The sequence below is a fragment of the Alosa pseudoharengus genome, unplaced genomic scaffold (genome assembly GCF_046254945.1).
Source record: "Alosa pseudoharengus isolate Yale_2024_CS ecotype anadromous, Long Island Sound unplaced genomic scaffold, YU_APseudo_1.1 YU_APseudo_1.1_scf_14, whole genome shotgun sequence".
NCBI lineage: Eukaryota > Metazoa > Chordata > Actinopteri > Clupeiformes > Clupeidae > Alosa > Alosa pseudoharengus.
Window position 1 is genome coordinate 8,317,242 of NW_027468609.1, and position 23,989 is coordinate 8,341,230.

Sequence of the window (23,989 nt, forward strand, 5' to 3'; positions counted from 1 at the left end):
CCAAAAGCACAACTTCCTAAAACTTGGCAAACTGATTTCCAGCTCGCGTTTCTCGAGGCAAACAGAACCGTGCGCACCAAACACCGAGATCATTGAGCACACTCTCGCTGTCCTGTGGCATTGAGCACACTCTCGCTGTCCTGTGGCATTGAGCACACTCTCGCTGTCCTGTGGCATTGAGCACACTCTCGCTGTCCTGTGGCATTGAGCACACTCTCGCTGTCCTGTGGCATTGAGCACACTCTCGCTGTCCTGTGGCATTGAGCACACTCTCGCTGTCCTGTGGCATTGAGCACACTCTCGCTGTCCTGTGGCATTGAGCACACTCTCGCTGTCCTGTGGCATTGAGCACACTCTCGCTGTCCTGTGGCATTGAGCACACTCTCGCTGTCCTGTGGCATTGAGCACACTCTCGCTGTCCTGTGGCATTGAGCACACTCTCGCTGTCCTGTGGCATTGAGCACACTCTCGCTGTCCTGTGGCATTGAGCACACTCTCGCTGTCCTGTGGCATTGAGCACACTCTCGCTGTCCTGTGGCATTGAGCACACTCTCGCTGTCCTGTGGCATTGAGCACACTCTCGCTGTCCTGTGGCATTGAGCACACTCTCGCTGTCCTGTGGCATTGAGCACACTCTCGCTGTCCTGTGGCATTGAGCACACTCTCGCTGTCCTGTGGCAATTGTTAAAAAACAAAACAAAAAAAACACACACGGCACTTGCCATGTGGCATGATGATGCTCCCCCATGATCTTATTTTTTCGCTTTTTGCCCCAACTCAGCAAGTGCAACAACCCCATCGTTTGCTTTTTGCCCCGAATCAGCAAGTGCAACAACCCCATCGTTTGCTTTTTGCCCCAACTCAGCAAGTGCAACAACCCCATCGTTTGCTTTTTGCCCCAACTCAGCAAGTGCAACAACCCCATCGTTTATTAATAGGAAGTTTATGGAAAAGCTCTCGGCAGTGAATCAGGGATGCATATGCTCTGATAGCGTATGAGTGTGTGTGTGTGTGTGTGTGTGTGTGTGTTGGTGGAGGTGTTGTGTGTATGTGCATGTGTGTGTGTGTGTGTGTGTGTGTGTGTGTGTTGGTGGAGGTGTTGTGTGTATGTGCATGTGCATGTGTGTGTGTGTGTGTGTGTGTTGGTGGAGGTGTTGTGTGTATGTGCATGTGTGTGTGTGTGTGTGTGTGTGGGGGGGGGGGGGGGGTTGAGGTGAACAAAGCGGGAGTTGTGTGTCCCAGATAAGATCTGCTGCTGCAGCCTGGAACACACTGCTGCTCTCTGACAAATTGCGGGGCGTGTTCCTCCAGCACTGGTCAGGCTGACAGACATTGATGTGGACACACCGCGAATGTGATGGTCTGCTGCTTGGACTGCAGAAAGGAAATGCTGTGTGTCTGTGTGTGTGTTGCTCTTACACACACACACACACACACACACACACAGTTTCCCTCTCGCTTACTCTTTCTGTGTGTATATATGTGAAGTGGTGTGTTTTCATAAAGGGCCTGATAATCCATCTTTAATCGGATACCTGTCCAGGAAGCTGGTGGGTTGGGGGGATGCGGGGTGTGTATAGAGAGGCAGATTGATGGAAGAGGTTGGCAGGCGTGCTTGTTGGACATGGCCAATGGGCACTCCACGGCAGATGGGCAGTTCACACCTCCAGCTGTTGACGGAGGCACTCTTAGCTTGTTTTGGAGGGACTCTCCGACAGCCTGAGAGAGTCTGGTGTCAGGATGATCGATGTGGAGGCGCCGTGGCCAGGGACGCTGCTCTGCTGTGAGTGCTGCTGTCTCAGTGCTGTGAATCGGCCCTCAGAGAAGCTTGTTGTTGTTGGGCTCCTTAAAAGGATGTCCTTGTGGTTGGTTATCAGTTATTTTATGTTAATAGTCTACCTGTCTCTCTGTGAACAGGAGCAGTTCTTAGATTCTATTTAACAAGCCTGTGTTGACAGGTGTGTGGGTTGAGCTGAATTTCATTTTTCTTGTACCACTGGAAGAAACATCAGTGAGCAAACTTCCTCTGAAGTATTTCTCAAATGGAATTCCGGTACATTTAACACATCCTGCAGGCCTGCTAGTGGTATTGCATAACATAGCTCAATTTGAAGAAGTTGGCAACTTTTGAGTTTCTGCAAAAGCATCAATAAATGTGACCCGAGATGACTGAGTCCTGCAGCAGTAGACAGTAGGCAACAGCCATTGGGACAGCCCGGCAAAAACCGGATGGGGCATCCATGCATGCACAGGCCAGAGTGAAGTGATCATCCTGGCAAATGTCTGTCCGATACATGCTCAGATAAGTTTTTTGGGCAGTGTTCTGGAGCCACGCGCTTTGTCTTTCACTGTTGCGTGTGTAGCGTGGCTGACTTGGGAGCCTTGTGTTTGTCATTCTCCCGGAACAGTTGTTTTGCTTCCATTTCCACCTTTTAAAACGTCGGTCTCTGGAACAAGCCTGGGAGTGAAAGCACACACACACCCCTCAGAAACCCCCCTGCCACTCACCCCCCCCCCCACACACACACCAAACCCACCCTCCCCTACACACACCCCCACCCCCTCAAAGCCCCTTGTATTGTTTACTTTTTGTCCTCGCGCTGAGAGAATTCCACACGCTCACATGAAACGGCCTGCGCTTTCAGGGTCATTTACACCCAAAGACTGTTTGTCTTTGGGGATGGGGCGTCTTTGTCTGGATTTGGTAGCTGACCTCATAAAAGCTGTAGATCTCTGACAAGAAGCCCACTGTTCCTCTCCCCGAAAAGTTAATTGCATCTCTCTCTCTCTCTCCCTTTCTCCCTCTCCAGCTCCTGCTGAAGGCCCCCCCTCATCCATCCATTCTGTCCCATTTCCCAGCTGTAGGCCTCTTCTCTGTTCTTCTTTCTCTTCATCTTTCTCTCTCTCCCTCCCTCTGTCTCCCTCTCACACAAACATTTTGAATCTGTTTCAAACCTCTTTAAAACTTTCATTGTAGTTTCCATTTTGCCATCTAAGTCTACTGGAATATATTAATAGTATTCAGAGTGGCACATGCTTTGTCTGTAGCCTCAGCTATACATCATGTAGACTACAGGTCAGTATGCTCCTCACTGAACCCCCCCCCCCCACACACACACACACGGGGTTTATCATTTTTCGGCCACATGCAGACTCACTGCCTCTGAGGTTGAAGGGCTATCCGCAGATATTTTCCACTACGTGGGCAGAATCCAGGACATGCTTTTGTGGTGTGTGAGCGTATGTGTGTGTTGGGGGAGCTGATCAGAGTGCGGCTGATGACCCGAGCTCGGGGCATGGTGAGCGGAGGTGGGCGGCGGACGGCCCTTCTATCCTGGAGCGCGCGGATGGTCTGCTTTCGTGTTTCGGCAGCTCTGTCTCATCACTTCACAGCTGTGGCACCCAGAGGGAAACACCCCAACAAACACCCACCCACACCCCACCATTAGAGTCCCATGCTAGCTATGCTAGTTCTGCCACCCCCCTGCAGCATTCGCTGAAAAGAGCAATTGACTTCTGTGGGGACCGGCCTGAGAGTGTATTTAGGTTTCGGCTCCACAGCCACCCACGTCTATTATGGGTTAGTGAGTGTGTGTGTGTGTGTGTGTGTGGGGGGGGGGGGGTGGGGTCTCAAATGAGGCCCGAGGAAATGAAAAATCCATAAGTATCCCTGCCGGCCGGCCGGTCGCCCAGCCCATGGGAGGTGTTGCAGGACAAATGCCCACCAGCGCGCCTTGGCTTTCCTCTCCGCTCCTCGACTCGGCCTCCCGTGGCTCCCTCGTTCCTCGACTCGGCCTCCCGTGGCTCCCTCGTTCCTCGACTCGGCCTCCCGTGGCTCCCTCGTGTGTACGTCTGTGTTCATTGTGCCGAGTTAAACTGGAGCGTGTTTATTTGACCTGTGGGTGCTCGGGGGTCAAAACAGGAAGTGCATTAGCGACCCAGGGCCTTGCCTAGCAGATGTTGATAGATGCGTGTGGGCTGGGTGGCTTTTTGCTGCCTACATAAACAAAATAGCCACTACACTGGCAAATATAAATTCCATCAGGCTCACTCCTTTACATAAGTAAATAAACACACACATACTTACTCTCACACAAATTCATATATGAACAACACCCCTATACAGTAAGAGCTATGCATTATATGGAGATGCTCGTTGCTGCTACGGTCCTGCAGCCCTTCGGTCTTACAGGGAGGAGGAACAGGGCCTACTGTGTATAGAGCTGCTTGTCTCATGGCAATTTCTGGCCTCCTGGAGTGAGTTTTGGGTGACAAATGCGCATGAAATTGAAAACCTCAGTGGTGGTTGCAAGCCTCACATTGAGTGTGTGTGTGTGTGTGTGTGTGTGTGTGTGTGTGTGTGTGTGTATGTGTGTGTGCGTGCGCACACCTCGGTGAGCTGGAAGATCACTGGCCCTAGTTTGTGTCCCATTAAAAGCGTCCAGTCATCCTTGCGGCTGGACCGCGCTGCGCTGGGCTGGGCTGGGCTGGGCTGTGTGGGCTGCGCTGGGCCGTGTGAGAAGCAGGCATGCCAGTCTGCTCTGGAGCCCCGCGGCCCTTTGATCTGCCTAATCCCCCTTTCAGAGCGCTGGGGTCCTCCACCCGAGGAGCCAAACGTGGGACCGCCGGCGAAAGCATCTTCATTAAAACAGCTCGGGCTCGGGCTCTGTCCACCCCCGTCGCAGTGAAAACATTTCTCTGCTCAGAGAACAAGAAAGAAAAAAAAAAGCACTTTGATGATGCTGCTATCAGTTAGATACACTAATAACGTTTCTCATAATAATGAGGAAGCCTTTTTGAGGAGCAAGCGAAATTAGAATTTTGGAAAGATGAGCCCTTTTGAGATTTAGGTTAAGTTTTAAGATTACCCTTTATCTTTTGCCCATGAATATCAGCTTCCATCCACTGACTCTTTGGGCTGCAAGGAGAGCTCTTTGGGCTGCAAGGAGAGCTCTTTGGGCTGCAAGGAGAGCTCTTTGGGCTCTCTGGAGCTGCGCTGGCACTCACAGCCACACTTCTCTTTATCTCCAACACACATCTTTAGTTTCTTTTCCTCTTTTTTTCTCTCTTCTCCCTGAAGTTATTCCCTCTCTTTTTTGTGGCTCCCTCTCTGTCTGTGTTCTGCTTGTCTCTTCTCTTCTCTCCCTCGTCTCGGGTCTTTGCGGCGAGGCTGGCTCGACGTGCGCGCCCAGTTGCAGCCTTCACGAGGGCCACGCGTCTCCAGTGTGCTGCAGCTCCCTTTGTGTTTGAGCCTGATTCCCCCTGACAGCCTAAATATTTGTCTGTGGCCACGCACCAAGGTAAACGCTGGCCCCGCAAGATTGAGGGGTTGAGAGGAGCTGTGTGCGTGTGTGTGTGTGTCTGGAGGGTCTGTGGTGGTGAGGACGGGCTGCAGCAATCTCATCGAGGTTTTGAGGTGGGGCTCATGTGACACGTAAACACACACACACTTCAGAGGCTGAACAGAAGCCACTGAGGTTTTCACCGGCAAGTGGCGGCAAAATCAGGAGAAGAAACCACAGACAGGCTCTCTCACTGGCTCGGACCATGATCTCACTTGTTCTCTCTTCCTCTCTCTCCTTTCATGATCTCACTTGTTCTCTCTTTCCCTCTCTCCTTTCATGATCTCACTTGTTCTCTCTTTCCCTCTCTCCTTTCATGTCCCTCTGTTCTTGCTCTTTATTTCCCCCACCTTTCTGTCTCTTTCCTCTCCTCTTTCCATCTGTCTTTATCTAGCTCACTCTCCTCTCTCTTTCCCCTCCTCTTTCTCCATCTGTGTCTCTCTCTCTCTCTCCCTCTTTCCACTCTCTCTCCATGCCCCCCCCGCACCTTTCTCCTCCTCTGCTGGCTCTGCAGTGGTCTCTAATAGACCAGCCCACAGTCCCAGTGTGTGGGTAAAGAGCTCCCCAGCCTGAGCTCCTGCTCGGTCCCCTGCGTGCTCCGGCCTGTTTATTTGCTCCCCATCACTACTGTGACAGAAGCCCACTCTAGCGTCCCCCGAAGAGACGCGCAGGTCAGGCGCCTGCCCACACACTCGCTACTCCTGGCCAGCTGTCAATCTTCAGCGCCCATGTTTATTTGTGCGTGCATGTGTCTGTGTGTGTGTGTGTGCGTGAGTGTGTGTGGGTGTATTCATGGAGCAGATGGTCCTGGCTGGCTCGCCACGGTTGAATAATCAAAGGGACGTCTGTAGTGTAGTAAAACATAAGCAAGAGCAGCAGAGTGAGGGATTTTTTTTCTCTCTTGCTTAAGGAAGGACGGTCCACTACAGCCCACCACTGTGATGCAGCAGAGATGCAGCAGGATGAAACACTACCAAGAGGAGTGTGTTTGTGATGGTGTGTGTGTGTGTGTGTAAATATCACACACTTTTCATACTCTGGGCTTTTTCTTTTTATGTATGTGCGTGTGTGTTTGTGTGTGTGTGTGTGTGTGTGTGTGTGTGTGTGTGTGTGTGTGTGAGAGTAGAATCATAGAAGAAATCTTCAAAGGCGCGCTGGGGTGTGATCTCCAGGCCTGTTGCGGTAATCTGGGACGGCAAGTGCTCGCTCGGCTGGGTTGTTAGTGCCGCTGGAATGCAGGGGTCATCCCTCCAGTCCGGGCCGGCCGAGGGGGAAGGTGGGATCAAAGCCGGACTCCGGGGTGATAAGACCGGACAACACAGAAACCAGAGCTCCATCTCCTACTGACCGCCTCCAACTCAAACTTACCTGCTCCTGCTCGGTCAGACAGACACAGTGACAGTAAACATACACACACACACACACACACACACACACACACACACACATACACACACACACACACACACACACATTCACATGTGCACACTCATAAATACACACACAGACACACACACACACACACACTGTTTGGTATACAGCTTTCTGTTTAATTAGGTTCTCAAGTGCACTTTCTAAAATAGAAAGTTGTGGAGATGGTGCAGTTTGATTTATTTGAGAACAGCTCTAAGTGCTGTAGAGGGATGTGTTTTACAGCAGTCCATTTTTAATGGTCGGAGGTGGGCCGAGGCAAGGCTTTGAAGAAGGTGCAACGCACAAAACGAGACATAAATCCGACGTCTGACTCTGGAGCCAGTGCTTTCCTGTTTAAAACGAAACAACGCCAAACTTCCTCTTTCAAAACACACTGGATCCCACACACACACACGCAGACACACGCACACACACGCGCACGCTGGCTCCTGCGATGCGGCCAGGACCGGAGGTCCGTCCATCAGAACCTCGGGTCCTGCGGCGGTCTTGGCTCGGCGCGGTGCTTTTCAATCTCCCGTGAATCTCGGCTTTGTGCGAGCCACGCTCCTGAACGGCCGCCTGCGCTTGTAGACTTTTTTTTGTCCTGGTTCAACTGAGGTTCCTTCTGTGGGTGGCACACAGCTCTGGTACGAGTGTGTGTGTATGCGTGTGTGTGTGTGTGTGTGTGTGTGTGTGTGTGTTACTGTAACACAGGCCGTTGGTAATAGCCAGCATAACCCCGTGTCCGGACAAACCGAGCGAGCGAGTGAGTGATTCAGTGAGGCGGTGATGGAGAGAGTGATTGAGGGCGCAACAGTTGCTGGGAGAAGTAAAGCAAAGTCAAAGCGCTGCTAGGGACAGAGCAGGCATTTTCCACCCGGAGGAGATCCAAGCGCCAGCGGGAGGGTTGAGGGCAGAGGGTGCTGTGGAGGGTGTTTTGCGGCGCGCACCACTTTGTGTGGCTTCCAGCCGGCTCTCGCGAGTACATACGACTTCGTCGCCGACCGCGGGCTAGAGCCACGGCGCACCGGCTGCCAACATCAACTAGCCTGCGGCAGGGCACGTCCTCCGCTCAAGAAGGGTTCCTCTCCACTTAGCCTTGGACACGATTACTCCCGAACCGAGGCTTCCCACAATGCATTTTATGAGGAGCCGTATTCACGGACGCCACCCTGAGCACCCTCTATCTCTCTTTCTCTCTCTCTCTGTCTCTCTCTTTCCTGCTCTCCTTCTCTCTTACCACCCACCTCTTTCCTTTCAAGTGCTCCTCCATTCACCCAACAGCATGGGTGCTTTTATTTTGTCTGTTTTAAGTTAGCAGCGCTGTCCCGTACCATCAAGTTTAACTGTGCGCCAGTCTAAACCTGCTGCGCTCACCCTCCCCGTGCTCTTGGCACAACTCAAATCAAATATCTAAGCCGTTATATCATACGTTTGAGGCATTTCACACAGCATGCATTACACTGTACTTCCCTCTGTCTCATCCAGTTTAAAAGCAGTGAGCGTGTACTCAATCACCGTGTTTAAAAAAAAAAGACAAGGCTCTCAGGGGGTGGAGAGGCCTAATGCTTTTAACAGTCCATTAATTCAGGGCCACGGAGCTGTCTGTCAACCCTGGCTGTTGACAGAGGGGAAATGTAGCCATCACTTGAACGTGCCAGTAGAGTGTCCTCTCAGACGTATTCCCCCTCTCTAAGCCCTCGCCCGCTGAAGCTCTCGCGCTTGATATCGGAGGATAATGGAGTCTCTGGGCCTGACCTCGCGCACAGCCAAAAACCGTGGTAGCGTTTTAGGTTTCTTTTGATAACATCTTTCATGCCCAACACACTGGGAAGAGAAAGAGAGAGAGAGAGAGAGAGAGAGAGACAGACAGAGAAACAGAGAAACGGCTGGAAGCCTCCCGCTCGTCCTTGGGCGGCGGCCAAGGCTGTTCAGCTGTCTGGCTGGTAGAGTCATTGTGCGGATCATGTCAAGCAAGAGATTCCCTCTGAAAAAACAAATGGCTTGGACTAACGAAATCGGAGCGATTTGGAACTCAAAAGGACCCCAGGCATCAAAGTCCATCTTTAGTGTCATTGATTGATCTGGGATTGACCTGTCATCATGACATGAGCCACTGTGCATTACACAGGTCACACATGCACACCTGCAGCACATCTGCTACCTGCCGTGTATACTATGTGCATTTCTACAGTATGTGTATATTATATAATCAGAGTTTACATCTTCTGTGACATTACAGTAGTGAAATAGTAGTCTAGTGTAGTGGTAGTAGTGTGTTATATGAAACGTATGCAGGTTGGGTATGTTGTTGTTGAATTGAATTACATTTATTTTATTTTCCTTTTTGCCTTGAAGTAGATTTTTGACTTCACCCTCCTCCATGGCACATGAGAAATGCATTATCAGCACAGAGCCACACTGCACTGCTCCGTTGTCCTGCTACAGTCATTCAGAAACTTAATTACTTATTTATTTATGCATTTTTGGCCCATGCCAGAGCTGTTGTTTATTAGCCTGTAAAAGGTTTCCACCATATCAGTCATGCTTAGGAGCTGGGTCTTTGGCTCTCTGGACGCTTTTAGCTGCTAATAAGGATGAGGTGGCCACTCTGGTTTATGGAAGTGATTTATATTATGCATAATTAGAAAAATGGGGGTTGATCTTGATATCTTGGAATATTTTTATGTGTTTGTTTAGAAATGTCTTTACAGGCTGTGTTTTCTCAGGGAACCAAACTCTGTGATATAAGAGTTATGTCCCTCCCTAACGTTTTTATACTGCAGACAAAGCAGTTCCACAGATAGCGTTCTAGGACATCACTGTGAGAGCACCTCTGCTATGCTCAGATGCACATAATTTGAAACCTCTGGATTTAGGCTGGTATATGAAATATATCATATCAAATTAATTTGATTAATTCAAGCTTGTTTTTGATCCTTGTGACATCGAGATTTCCCCTCAAGGGTCCCTCAAACACCAGCAGCAGTCCTTGTCTGGAGTTAAGAGGCTGTTTTTCCAACTGGCTCCTGTTTTGGTGGTGACTTGCAGAACTACACAGAAACACCATGTATGCAAATATAAAGTTACGCTTTCAACAGCGTAGCCTAGGCTATGTGTAGATTTTACCTACAAAACATAAATAATGCTTAAGTTTGCTTAAGTTTGTTTCTGTCACTAAACACTGAACTAGTACTTGTCTAGAGTGATCCCCTGCTTTCAGTGTTGTCACGTTACTGCTGCCAGTAAACAGGAGATTAGTTGCAGTTCAATTACACAGCAGTGACGGTGAATTTAATTTAATTTCCGAACACGCTTAACCATCAGGTTTTACTTATTGATTAACAGCTGAAGTGAGCAGAACGACCCAAGAAACCATCCAACTTTGAAATAGACTTTCAATTTTGTTAACGTCGCAAGATCGTCATTTAGGATTAATGAAGGATTGATGTATCCTTCTCCCTGTGCATTAACTATGCGGTTGCAAATCAAATCTCTTCCTATGAATGAGGTAGTCTTATTAATCAGTTAAATTGGTAAGAGAGAAATCTATCATTAGGCAATATCTATTTTTATACACCCTGTTAACATTATGACATGTAATTTAGATATAACATGTTATAGATTGTAGGCTATCTTGTAGCCTATTAATAAGCACAAAGCCAAACATCAAAAATGAATCAGTACATGTGTTGCCATCATATTGCCACATACTGACCTCTCTTTGTAGGCCTGCTTGTTGTAAAATCTGTTTCCTATGGCTGATATGATCTATAAGACATATACCGTCCTAGTCAGGCTACTTGAACAGTATAGCCTATAGTTTTTAAAAAACATCTTTTCAAATAATGTTTTATCTTGAAGAGAAAATAAAATGAATAAAATTGAGAAAGAAATGTAAAAAAAACAAACGGTGAAAGAATCATGATGTCCTTTTTTGGGCATATCCCGCCCTACTCTGGGTAAGTGAACCCTCTTCAGGAGCTCTGGATAAGGGAACCTTCTTCAGGAGCTCTAGATAAGGGAACCTTTTTCAGGAGCTCTGGATAAGGGAACCTTCTTCAGGAGCTCTGGGAAGGGAACCTTGTTCAGGAGCTCTGGGAAGGGAACCTTGTTCAGGAGCTCTGGATAAGGGAACCTTGTTCAGGAGCTCTGGATAAGGGAACCTTGTTCAGGAGCTCTGGATAAGGGAACCTTCTTCAGGAGCTCTAGATAAGGGAACATTGTTCAGGAGCTCTGGATAAGGGAACCTACTTCAGGATGCTCCATAAGCTCAGTAGCCATTAATCCGGTGGCCCAGGCCATTCTCTCCTCCCTCCCATCCACTCCCACTTTTCTCTGGGATACCTTCCCCTCTCTCCTCCCTCCCATCCACTCCCACTTTTCTCTGGGATACCTTCCCCTCTCTGCTCCAGCTCTGGTGCCCCCCCCCCTGTTTTTAAATTAAGTGCTATTTCCATGACAAAGGGGAATTATTGACTTTCATAGGGCCACGGGGGCTTTGATGGCCGCTGGGCCCCGGACCCGAGGTGTGTGTTCGCAGGCCCCTCAGAGGGAGCGGGGCTTTTGGAGAGGGGCGGCCCTGAATGGGCACCGGGGAGCAGTGGGAAAATGCACCCGCTGACCCGCGGAGCAGGACACAACAGAGACTGAGGGTAGGGTAGGGTAGGTTTGAGGGGGGGGGGTCACAGGAAGAAATGTAATTCGTTCAGCTCGCCCCCTTCTCTTCTTATCCTTCTACTTCTCCTTCTTTCTCTCTCTCTATCACCTCCTCCCCCTTTTTCCTCCTTCTTCTTCCACCTTCACCACCCCTCCCTTCTTCCTCCCCTCTTTTCTTTTTTTTTGTATGAATGATCCTGACCCCCTCCTCCTCCTCCTCCTCCTCACTTTCCCTCCCTAACCCCCCACCCCCCCAATCCTCCTCCAACCCCTCCATCAACCAACCAACCAACCAACCAAACCAACCCCTTCTCCCCTTCTTGCGAGCACCATAATTTAATGCTCTGAAAGGCCCTTGGATGGCCAGGCAGAGAAAGCCCCTGAAGATGTGGCTCGGAACAGATGTGTGGGCTTTTTGTTGGGGAGCCGGGAGGCTGGCAGGGTGGCGATAGGCTAATTTGAGCAGCATAAAGCCGGCCCCTTTTCATATGCAGAGTGGCGCTTTGATCCGAGGTGGATGAAAGTGCGGGAGTGGAGAGGGGTGCCGAGGGGAGCCTTTGTCCCAGACAAGATGGCATCTGCTGCGCCCTGCCCTCTTCTCCTATACGATCGGTCCCGACAATGACAGCCGTGGCGAAGAGTGTCAGCCGAGCACTGTAGAGAACAACACATGAAAAAGCTGCCTCTGCACGCGGGTGTGTGTGGGGAAATAGAAATTCATGCGGCCCCTTGCGTCCACACTACATAGCTGTGCCGCGCTCACACAGAGTGGGGGTAGTGTGTATGCGCGAGTGTGACTAAGTGTGTATGTGTGGGTGTGAGTGTGAGTGTGTGTGTGGGTGGGTGTGTGTGTGGGTGGGTGTTTGTGTGTGTGTGTGAGTGGGCTGAGAGGAGGAGGAGGATGGGTGGGTCGGTTTGATTGATTTTCCCCGTTGAGAAACAAATAAAGTTGTTATTTGGGCGAGGGTTAGGGCCATTGTTGGTGATCAATCGCGGGGTGCTTGAGGAGCTTTTTCGGGGGAGATCTCAGGGTGCTGCAGGGGTAATCTGAAACAGCAGGCCTGACCAGGGCCAGTGGGGAAACATAGCAGAATTTCATGGTGGGACAATGGTGGGTTGCCAAAACAGCATAAACAAAAAGAGAGAGAGGGAGAAAGAGAGAGAGGGAGAAAGAGAGAGAGAGAGAGAGTGAGAGAAAGGGAAAGGAAGAGAGAGTAAGCTAATTTAAAGTAGAAGTTCTTTTAGACCACATGCCTACATGCATGCACAAACACAGTTACACTCACACGCACACACACACACACAGACCTTTGGAAGGTCTTTGATGACACAAAAGATTCCAAAGTCCCATGTCCCTGGGTGCCTGACAGCTCAAATTGGGTTGGAAGAAAATGTTCTTAATGCTCTTTCCGTTTGACAAAGCCGTTAATCGGAAAATGTGAGGGAGACTTCGTTGCCCTCCGATTGGTCCCCAGTAATCTAATCTCCGTACACAAGGTTGTTCAGGGTTTAGGAGCTCTCAGGGAATCGGGTCTACAGAAAACACTGCCTTGCATGGAGGTAGTCGTGAGAACGGTCCTGTTGTGCCAAACCGTACAGGTGATGAAAAGCAGGATGAGCATCAGGGGCAAGCTGGCTCTATGCAACGCTGTATGTTTTTACCATCAGCTGTGAACTGATTTCAGGCTGTCATAAAACTATTTCTGAAGATACATAGCAGGAGTAGTCTGATCAATGTCAAACTCAAAGAAACTTAAAAGAAGGATTGATTTCCTGCCATGATGCACTCGTTCAACGGTCCATCTCAGTAACATTGTGCCCCTTTCTCTCTTTTTCTTTTTCCCAGGTGATTTTTGCCCTGAATCAGACCCTTCTGCAGCAAGAGTCTCTCAGAGCAGGCAGCGTGCAAATCCCTTACACCACCGAGGACCTCATCAAGCACTACAACTGTGGAGATCTCAACTCCATCATCTTCAACCATGACACTTCACAGGTATCTACAAGCCGTTCCGAAGCCTCCACAGTCCCTTCACAGACTCTATTTGCGGCTCTTTACTTGATTTTTTGTTTTCTCATTGATAAAAAGCGTAAAGGACAGTAGTGCTGCAGAAAGATAACTTACGAAAGTAGTCCCAAACTACAGCAGCTTCTCTGGAATTTTCCGAGCACACGCCACATCAATTATGTAATCGCCTAGTAATACCACAAGCAATCGACTTGGCCTCAGTTCGTTGCTGCTTCCTTATGCCAGTAGTGTTTAATGGCTTTGCATAATAGGGAAAACAGTTCGTTCCTCAGCAAACTTCTTACCCGTCCACACAAAAGGAGACCAGTTGGTCTGAAGAACATTTTTGTGCATGCATGCATTTTTTTTTTTGGTGGTCTTCCTTTATTTGCTTTCCTAATGGACTATCCCAATCCTTTTCCTCCCATAGGTCCCCAACTTTAATAATGTCACTCTGCCACCAAGTGAACAGATCACGGCGCAGGAGATTGACAGCTACTTCAGACAGGAGCTGATCTACAAGCGCAACGAGAGGATGGGAAAGAGAGTGAAAGCCCTTCTGGAGGAACACCCTGACAAGAGTTTCTTTTTCGCCTTCGGAGCCGGTAAGATAACAATTTACAACTTGACAGTCACATTAATAAGATGTTGTACTGTTTTGAGAGAACAGTATCCTTGGATCCCCAACCAAATTCCTACAGGTAAGCTGGTATAGCAGAGGGGTTATGATGCAAAGATCATGAGTTTGATTCCAAGGGGCATACACAGTTGTAACTGTGTACATAGCCTTTGCTGTAAGTTAGGTTAAGTATAAAAGGGTCTGCTATTTGAGTCAAATCGTGGTCACTTTGAAATCGGTCTAGTCACATTATAACTACTTAAAACTGATCTATTTGTTTGCACATTGACTAACTGGGGGAGACTGTTTGACCTCGTGCTGCAACCCCCCACTCTTGCTTCATCACGGGCGACGTTTCACAAATACAACTTCAAGCAGCTTTCCACAGCTGGGGCCCTGGTCTCCCGCAGTTCACCGGCAGGTCATCTGTAGATCAGCGGCAGGTCCCGGGCCCAAGCGGGGCATTAAATTAAACGAGTTGAAAATCTGATTAAAGGTACTTAGAACAAATGACTTAAATTCCTTTTCATTGTGACCACGGCACTCGTGCAGAATCGAGGAGAAGGAGGCTTAAGCGCCCGGCCATTAGGTCAGAGCGCAGTCGTCTCGAGTTTTTAAAAGCCACAATGAAAGGATAAAGAGAGAGCGAAAAAGTCTCCGCTAAGAGGCTCGCCGGTTCTCTCTCAGACCAGACATTACGGTGATGCGAACAGAAAAAAAAAAAAAAGCTCCCACGTTTGGGGCAAGGTTGTGGTAAGTAGGTGGTGGCAATGTCGGTGGGACTGGAACTGGCTGGATTTACTTCATCTAACTCTGGACTGAAAGCCGGGCACGTCATGAAACAGAGTGGTGGAGAGCCTGTGGCCTGAGCTGAGCATGGCATTCACTCCTAAATCCGCACCCCACCGCACCCCAGACCAGCCCCCATGTCGTCCACAATCATGTGGGTTACAGCTGCGTATAAAATGCCCCTTCTACTTTCAAAGTGTGCTTCCCATAGGTGTGAAATTGAAATTCAAGCCCTCAAAGGGGATTACATCACTTTTCCCGTTAATGACGCTGGCAAAAGTGGTGAGGATTTACTAGACGCCCCACCCCCCCTCCATACTCCCGCGGAGAGCTATGAAGTCAGTCAGCCTTGCGACGGAGATGGGCCTTATTGCCTGCCATGCCTTTTATTGTGGTTAAGAGAAGTCTTTAGAAAGGTTCATGCCTTGTACAGGTGGTCTTTATTGGCCCAAAGGCTCTGGAGCTGGCAGGACTTTTTTTTTTCCTTGCTGGAGGAATAATTAAATTTGGGGTCCCACGGTGTTATCTCTGCCGACGCGGCCAGAGTGTGCAAAGCCACGAGGTGCTTGTTTGACCCCCCCCCTGGAAATGAAAATAGAGATAAGATAGAGGCGGCTCTGCACAATAGTTTGTTTAACTTACTCACGTAGGTTTCTGGCAGTTTAAAAAAACATCAATGGAGGAATGCTTGACAGAAGGTGTAAGCAATTAGAATTCCGCAATGACCAAGCACTGGTCTCTGGGGAAGATTGCTGATAAGAAAAGGCGAGAAAGGGAGAATCCAGACAAACCTGTTGAGAGTGTGTTTGTGTGTGTCTGATTGTGTTAGTGGGTGTGTGTGGCAGGGGGCTGATCTTGCTTACGCTGTGTGTACACAACTCAGTCAAGCTGACATTTGTCTTGGTTAGTGGGAGCCTTGTAGAATCGCACCGGCCGTTTGGAGTTCTGCGGTGCAGGAATCGGGGCTCTTTATCAAATTACCTGCCCACCTGACACCTGAGAGAGCGGGAAGATGGAGCGCGCCTCGTCTGATTAGTCTTACAACCCCAGAACCACAGGGGAGCGAGATTGTTAGTAGATTGTAGATGGGCACCGCAGGAGCCTGTGCACTGTGTGCATCAGGGTGGCAATCAGGAAGAAAGGGGGAAAATTGTTGATCAACAGGGAACTTCTGCATGTACTGATACCTGTGTGATGAAAGGCAGATGGGAGGAAGAACGCCCCTCCCCAAGAAAGGAAGAAACAGAGGAAAATACATCTGTTGATGAAAATACAGTAACACACTGGGCTTGTCTGCAGACAGTGAAATTGAATTATAATTAATGCTTGAGGCAATTATGAGGATAATATTGAATCAGCTGTTTTTGTTTTCACTACTTTTTCTGGAAAATGGGGGGTGGGGGTGGGGTGGGGGGGGGGTGATATTGTTAAGTCAGTCCCCAAGCGCGATCCTTTATATTCCATCAAAAGGCAAATCCTGGAGAGAAAACCAAGCGCATGAAATTACAACCACTGCTGCAGGCCACAGCCTCTAGAACATGGGTGCCTTATTCCACCCCTGTTTTAAACTCTCATGGCCTGCGCTGGTCTCAAGCCTTTTACGCCTCCAGATTTTATGGGGCTTCCTCCCTCATTGCTCACGTGCACCACTCCCTTTACCTTTCCTTTCCTCTCCTCTCCTCTCCTTTCTTTTCTTTTCTTTTCCCCCACCACCGGTGATAAATGCTTTCTCTCGAGCACGTTCGTGTTTGCTCGTGTGTCGCGTTGGCCCTCTGGTTTAGGGGCCCGGTGGTCACGGGGGGCTGCCGGGGATTGGGTTTCTCCCGAGGACCGACTGGTCCGAGGGCGGAGGAGGAGTGGAGGAGGTCTTCACAGTCTGCTGCGTTCGGTGGCTGCAGGAAGTCTGTGAGTGAAAACAGAGGCGGACTAATGGGCCCGTCGGACCGGGGCTCGCCGGGACTAACAAGGACTCCATTTCATCAGGCGGCCCCCGGGGCCTTTTTTTTCCCTTTTTTACGAGGCCCTCGGCCCTCTGAGGTGAGTGAAAGCGATCTGCCCACTTGCCCCCTAGTAGGGAGACTCAGGATGCAGGACACAGTTGACCCTCTTTCTTTCCTTCTTTCATTCTCTTGCTCTTTCTCTGTCCCTGTTTTTGTTCCAAGTCGGCTGGCCCCTGCTTGTTAATTCACTCCCATTTCCTTTCTCACCCTTGTACTTTTTTGCCATCTCTTTTTGCTTTTTCAGTATCCCGTGTTTTTCCCCTCTCTTTGTCTCCATTTCTCTCTCTCTCTCTTTCTTATGCTTGTATATGTAGCCCACCATTGCTCTGAGGGGGAAAACGTGGCCTAATTACTCCCCTGAGGGGTGGAAACTGAGAGACAGCAGTTAGAGCCACAATGGCCGCCTTCATGGCAGGGCCACCCCTGGCCCTGTAACAGCAGCTGGGAGGCCAGGCTTATCGGGCCCTTGCATCTCCTGTCAATCACAGCGTCAAGGGGGGGAGCCACTGACCCCTGTCTGCGTACACAACAAGCCCTTTCCAGGTCCCTCTGCGGGCCAATCAGCTGAGAGAGAGGCTCTGTGCGGAGCTGTCCTCAGCTGCCCCCCTGCCCCAGGAGGACCGGACAGTCTGAAATAGTGCTGTTTAAAGACTAATAAGCCCAAAAGATGTGGTGTGTGTGTGCGTGTATGTGTGTGTATGTGTGTGATGCATACACAGAGCGATGTGACTTGAAAGGTTACATTGAGAAGTCTTTTTTGTTTGTACAGTAAGCTAGTCAGCAATTAAAGTGTAAGTTAGTTGTTTTGAAACGTGATGCACAAATACGCTACAAAGCCACATGACAGTTGACATTGAGTGGTGCTTGCTTTCAATTGGTTAGACCTCCATGTCCTGATTGGCTAGACAGTGGGAGGATCAACTTCCTTTTTTGTTCTAGTTATAGGCCCTCCATTTTGCATGGAGAAAGAATTTTCAGTAGAGAATGTACTTTCAAAATATTTCCAGTACGTTGAATTGCTGACCGCATTGGAGGGTGTTTCTCAGAAAATAAAGAAAACAAGTGACTTTCCTTTAAAGACCATACCATGCTGATCTCCCATGGACCCCAAATCTGAGAAAGGTGCCATGATAGCGATATGTTCATCAAAGACTTCCACCAAATCCTTGAAGTGCCATCTTATGTTCCCGACACCGCCAGGACAGAGATGTTAGAGAGACTGAGAGGATGTTTAATACCAGTGAGTGATCTTTGGAAATCAGCCCTGTTTGTGGTTTCAGATGATGGCGGGAGTGACGCTCGGTATGTGAAGCCTTTCTGCCTCTTGGAACTTCACTCCTAATGTCATCTCTAGTGACAGGCGAAGACGCAGCCAAAACCAGAGCTATAATTTCTCCCCTTTCTTTTTGTCTCTCTCACAGTCCTTCATAGTAGTGATTTGCTTGCACGCATATGTGTGTGCGCATACACATTCTCTCTCTCTCTCTCTCTCCCTCTCTCTCACACACACACACAGATATGCATACTTCTTTCTGACACACATAATCTTGATGTGACATTTTCACATAAATTTACACTATCTTTCCTCATCTTTTGTTTGCTGTTACTCATTCATTCACTCCCCCACTCTCTCTCTCCTCTCCCCAGCCATTCTTCCTAGTCGCCCCCCCCCCCTCCTCCATTCTCATACATTAGTAATCTGTGGAATGCTGTGTTCGTGCTGGTGTGGAGCACAGTGGTGTGGTCACGTCAGCAGCTTCCACAGCACCGGGTCAGGCTCGAGAGTCATTACCGGGAGGCCACAGGCCAGATCTCCACACCTCCTCCCATACACACACACACACACACATTGACTTACTCTCTCTCTCTCTCACACATCCACACATTCGCTCACTCACACAGACACACGCACACCCACTCACACTCATATTCACACACACATTCACTCACTCACACACACACACACAGGCACACACCACTCAATTGCAATGAGGCCAGGTGTGGACAAAATCAACTCCATTTGATTATCTAAATTGAATCTATGATAACCAGTCACTAGGTGCCAATCCAGTTTATCCTCCCTTAATCACCCCACCTTTCAGGGGGTGCCCAGGCTGGCATGTAGGGAAATGAAACAGATGCCATAATGCTTCACTCCCAAGTGGGGCATGTCATGACCAAAAAGACCCTAATTGCTCATTTAATGTCAATTATCCCTCATTCAAGAATAGACACTATAGTTCATTTCAATGATATTGTGCTGTTCTTTGGAGAGCTAGTGAAGTTTATTTACTTAGCTTACATACACTGTGGAACATGTTCTCAGACCATCAGATACTTACAGAGAAAAGGGGAGAGCCAACTTTCATTTTGACATAACGATCAGTTAGTTAGGTCGATTATTGACACCTAAGCACCTGATGTTTTTGCCTAGCAGCCAGCACAAGCCTGGCATCTGTTTTCGTAGGAAGGGCTTACCTTGAAAGCAGTGGCTTGGCCTCTAATTAGATTTCATGGTAATTCCTCCCCAAAAATGAATCCATTACTCCTGATTCTGCTGTGTTAGAAAAGGAGCAGAGAGTCTGTCAGCACCTAGAAGTGCAGATGTTATACCAGATGACAAGAGTCGCTTGACGTGTGTCAGACAATCATTTTGTACTGACAAACATTTTCTGTACTGATTTAGTGTCGTAGTTTATTTAGAGCGTTGCTCTAAGCTGGCTGTGTGCTGCTCTGTTACTCAAGTTGGCTGTAATGTCTGAGCCCTGCATATTTCAGAGTTATGAATTTGATCAAAGCGATTAAAGCGCCCAGAGTTTTATCAGTGTTCCCAGCTCGCTCAACAAGCGACATAGTGTTTGCTGTGGCCAAAACACTTTCATTGAGACCGGAAAGGTTCCAGCATGAATGAAGCATTGCTGCCCACCCTCCAACCCAACCCCCCCCCCACCCCACCCCACACCCATCCAGCCCCAGAAATATTTGAGGGATTTTAATTTTTGACGTGGATTGCGTGGAGAGTAAAGTGCGAGACTGTGAAGGCGGCATGTGGAAGCAGTTATTTGCCTCTCGCGCCTGCAGAATCCAGTAACTCGATACAGGTAACCATTCAGTCTCCGCTCCCTCATTAATGACTGCCATACATACATACCGGGCCCTGCTTTTTAATAAAGTGATATGTTTACATATTGTAGAGAACCGTGCTTTCGCTCACTCCGACAGCCAGAGACCCTTTTTCTTCGGCACACACACACACACACCGAGGCGACAGCAAACACACGTGTCCACAGCTCGAGCCATGCTGCTTCGCTACACAGAGCAAGCTCTTCAAGTCCCCAGAAAGAAAAGGAGGAAAAAAATACACACACTCTCTCTCTCTCTTCCACACATTTAAATATTTGTGGGTGAGTAATTACGAGCGTGGTTGTTAGCCTTCTGTGTTTACATTTGAGTGTTTTATTCTTTTCACACACAATTAAGGGCCTTTTGGTGCCGGGGCTCGTAAGACGTGTGAAGTGAGAGGCCTAGGGTTTAAGCGCAGGCGAGAGTGAGGGCTGAAATGTGTTCTTAAGCCGCACAAGCACATTGAGATGTCAGTGTGGGTATGTGTGTGTGTGTGTGTGTGTGTGTGAGTGCATGGGGGGTAAATGGTATGACACAGCCAGGCGTGGTTCTGAGGCCTAGTTTTCATACCTTCCTCAACACTCCTCTCATCTTCTGCCAGTCTCTTAACCGCAGCGTCCAACCTCAGCTGATCGAGAGGGCAGAGTAGGGACAGACAGCGTCCAGCAATCAAACTGAGACATGTATAAACTAACATGTTTTCAACCTCCTGGATCTCTTATAACAATACTTTACAACTGTTTTGCTGTGGCTTGTCACATAAATCTAGCGCAGATGTCAAAACAAAAAGTAAAAGAGGGAGAGGAAAAGACGGAGCGAGAGGGAGAGAGATTTGGACCGGCCCCGTAGACACTGCACTCAGAGTGGTTGTTAAACAGCGGAACGACGTCTGCTGGTGGACTGGCAGGCCAGGACTGCTCGGCCTTTATGGTGTCGAGGTGCTGGGTGTCCCCCCACTGATTTATCGTCTCCAGAACGGTCGTGAAAGTGTTTATGAGCTCAGTCTCGGAGCGCTTTAAGCGTGGAAACAAGGGAAGAGGCGTCCAATGGCACTGACGACCCCGACGTGCCAACGTGGTGGCTCCTAGGTGCCAGTTTGGGCAAAAGAGGCGGCATGTTGCGCATGTTATAGAGGGGTGTCCACAGCGGCGTCTGTTCCAAAGGGAGCAGCCAAGACTCTTTAGCCTTAACAGGCCCCTAGGCATTGTGTCAGCATCCGGCTCCATCTCTGCAGATGGGATCTGCGGCCTGTCTCACCACAGCACTCCAGAGCAGCGCTGCAAGAACATGTTGTGACACCCGCTCTGATGTATTGAAAGGGTTGAACCCATCTCAACTTTGCCCTTTGACCCCCCTCCTACTCATAGCTGTGGCCTGCATGCACCTGGAATCGGGTTTTATGTTTTTTGCCCCGCGGCCAAACTTTCATACGCTCCACAAATGGCTGCTGCACAATGAAAAGGAAGGAAAATTACATATTTGGTTATTAGTGGCACGGTGTGGCGGCCATCCTGAAAGGCGGTGTTGCACGTAGCAAAGGAGCTTTTAAGTCCGGACCGTTAAGCTGGAAGGCCCGGAAGGCAAAGCCGGCATGATAACACCACTGCAGTGATTTACGACCCTTTCCTGCTGGAGGTGTTTATGGCCTGTTTGCATTGTAGCTTGGGATTAGTCCTTTTTTTGCCTGCTTTAATACTTTCTCCTCTAGTTTGAAGCTTTGCAGTAGGTCAGTGAAAGGACATTTCACCTCATTTGAGCTACTTTGAAATAGCTGAGGGTGTACTTCGGTTTCAATTTCTTTAAATCCAATGGTTATTCAAAGCATGTCTAACCATAGATGTCATTGCCCCGAACATTTACATTGGAGGCTTTGCACGCTCATGTCGCCAAGACTTTGATACCAAGAGAATCGTAAGTGTCACAATGATCTACAGGAGGTTATGTTCCAACTCCTAAGGCAAAAGAAATAAGTTGACACTGAAATATCAGCAGAGAAAGTTTTGGTTAAAACTGTGGAACCAAGTAGATTATAATATCCATGTGAAACACTCATTTAGCAGGATTGTTTTCCTATAAGATAATGCTTCAACTAATGTGATTCAGGATCAAACATCGCGCCATACAGACATAATGAGAAAAATGTGCGCTGCACTCTTTTTCTTTGGGAACCACAACTTGAGATAGTTGTTTAGTGGGTCCATATGAAGTTCTGCATAGTTGTATTATATAACAGCATTGTTTACAAGGTTTCTGGGAAGTACACCCAGGCCATCCCCTTTCAGCAGCGCATCATGGGAGATGCGTTCTGGATGAAGAGCAGGGGAGTGGGAGAGGAACAGAGGATCATGGGGAGTAAGAGGAAACAGACGCTGCAACCCGTGTCAACAGTCTGATCCTGCCCACCCGACCCAGTTCCACTTCCAGATACCTCAGGACCCCACAGGCATTCAGACAGATCACACCAGACTGGCCAGTCCTCACCACGCCAGCCACTGCCCTCACCACAATTATACTTAACAAGCTCATTCTTTTTAAAACTGTGAGATTATATTATAATGGGGAAAAATAATAAAAACACCGAATTCCCTGGCACAAACGCGTGATATGTGAGACAATGAACACAGAGTGAGCCTTCGAGACGTTTATTTTCTCGGCGGCCTTTACAGCTAAGTGGTTCCCCTGCTTTGATCCCGTCCCCCACAAACCGGCCCGAGAAACCCAGCAACACCGGTAGAGGGGTCAGTTGATTGGCTTCTCCTCCTCTCTCTCTCGCCTTCCTCCTGGTGCCAGTGCTTTGGTTGGCAGGGTAAGAGGCAGGTTGGCAGCGCGTGCCAGAGATATGTAATCCAGCACCGGTTCAGAGGGGCGAAGGCCACCTCCAGAACTTCTCGAGACGCTGGTTTATTTAAGCAGGGTGCTTTCACACCGCCATGTCTGTGGGGCCTGGAATTCTGGCCCCTCTGGAGACTTAGCAGCTCTGGGCATGCAGTCAGAGACCACCCCCCTACTCCACTCCATCCCAACCCATCGGCAACCCACGAACCCACCCACTCGTGTTTTTAATGGAGACAGATCATCCAGGCCTGATCCCCCCGTGGCTTTACCATTAGCTTTTATCCAGCATCTTTCCGATATTTATTCAAGGACCCGAAAAATGGCCAGACCCTAACCACACACTAAAGCTAGCATTTTGAATTCAGAATTCTACCAATACAGAGACCAAGTGGGGCTTTGGCAGCTCTGTTCCAGATTGTTCTCTTTGTCAAGTGAGTCACAGAACAACCGCAAAGTCACTTTTTTTCCAGAGTTGAACTATGGCAGTGACATTTGAGCTGTCACTCTTTTACTAATGGAAACACACTAATGAATCATTTTTAAGGTGTTCTGGCTGCATGCTTGCCTTTGAAAAGAGCCAGTGCTTTAATGCTCGGAGGCAGACTCCAGCTTGAACTCTTGCCCATGTAAAGTCTATGTGGTCCTTCTTAAGCATTTTATTTTCAAATCCAATTCTTCCCCACAGTGCCTAGTCAGGTCCCCCCCCCCTTGTATCGCTCTCTGGCATCTAGAGACTTCAAATTCCTCAAATGTTTGACATCTCCCTCTCCGCTCGCTTATCCCATTGAATAGAAATCAGCTTTTTATCATTTCCTTTCAGGACTCCCCTCTTCCCTTCCCTCCCTCCCTCCCTGTTTCTCTTATCCAGGGGACACTGGCTCGCCTGTGGATACGGAGGTGAGCAAGTGAACCCTGTAAAAGTGCTACATACCGCGCTGCTACTGTACCTCTCGGCATGGCTGGGAGCACCATAAACACCAGCTTCTGTGGAAACTCAGAATGTTTGGTCTGTGAGGGCCTCTGGAGTCAGGCCTCTTCTCTGTTGCAAGTGGGCGCTATTCTGGAGGCGAGGTGGCGGTTGGTCGGGGGAGTTGGACCACTGTTGTGTTCCACCAGTCGGAGTCTTTCATTAGCAATCAGCCATGTCACAAGATTCTGGCTCAGGAACCTCTGCTGATGGTCGGATAAAGTTTGCGTGCCAGAA

At 49.0% G+C, this 23,989-nt stretch overlaps 1 protein-coding gene across 1 annotated transcript in view; it reads left to right on the top strand.

Annotated features, from left to right (window-relative positions):
• The window catches only part of trabd2a (TraB domain containing 2A), a 54,551-nt gene that overhangs the window by 10,669 nt on the left and 19,893 nt on the right, over positions 1-23,989 (top strand). Inside the window, exons 3-4 of the mRNA XM_076283709.1 lie at positions 13,261-13,407; positions 13,850-14,024. Of these exons, the coding sequence (XP_076139824.1) occupies positions 13,261-13,407; positions 13,850-14,024 (322 nt within the window). The remainder of the gene's footprint in view (positions 1-13,260; positions 13,408-13,849; positions 14,025-23,989) is intronic.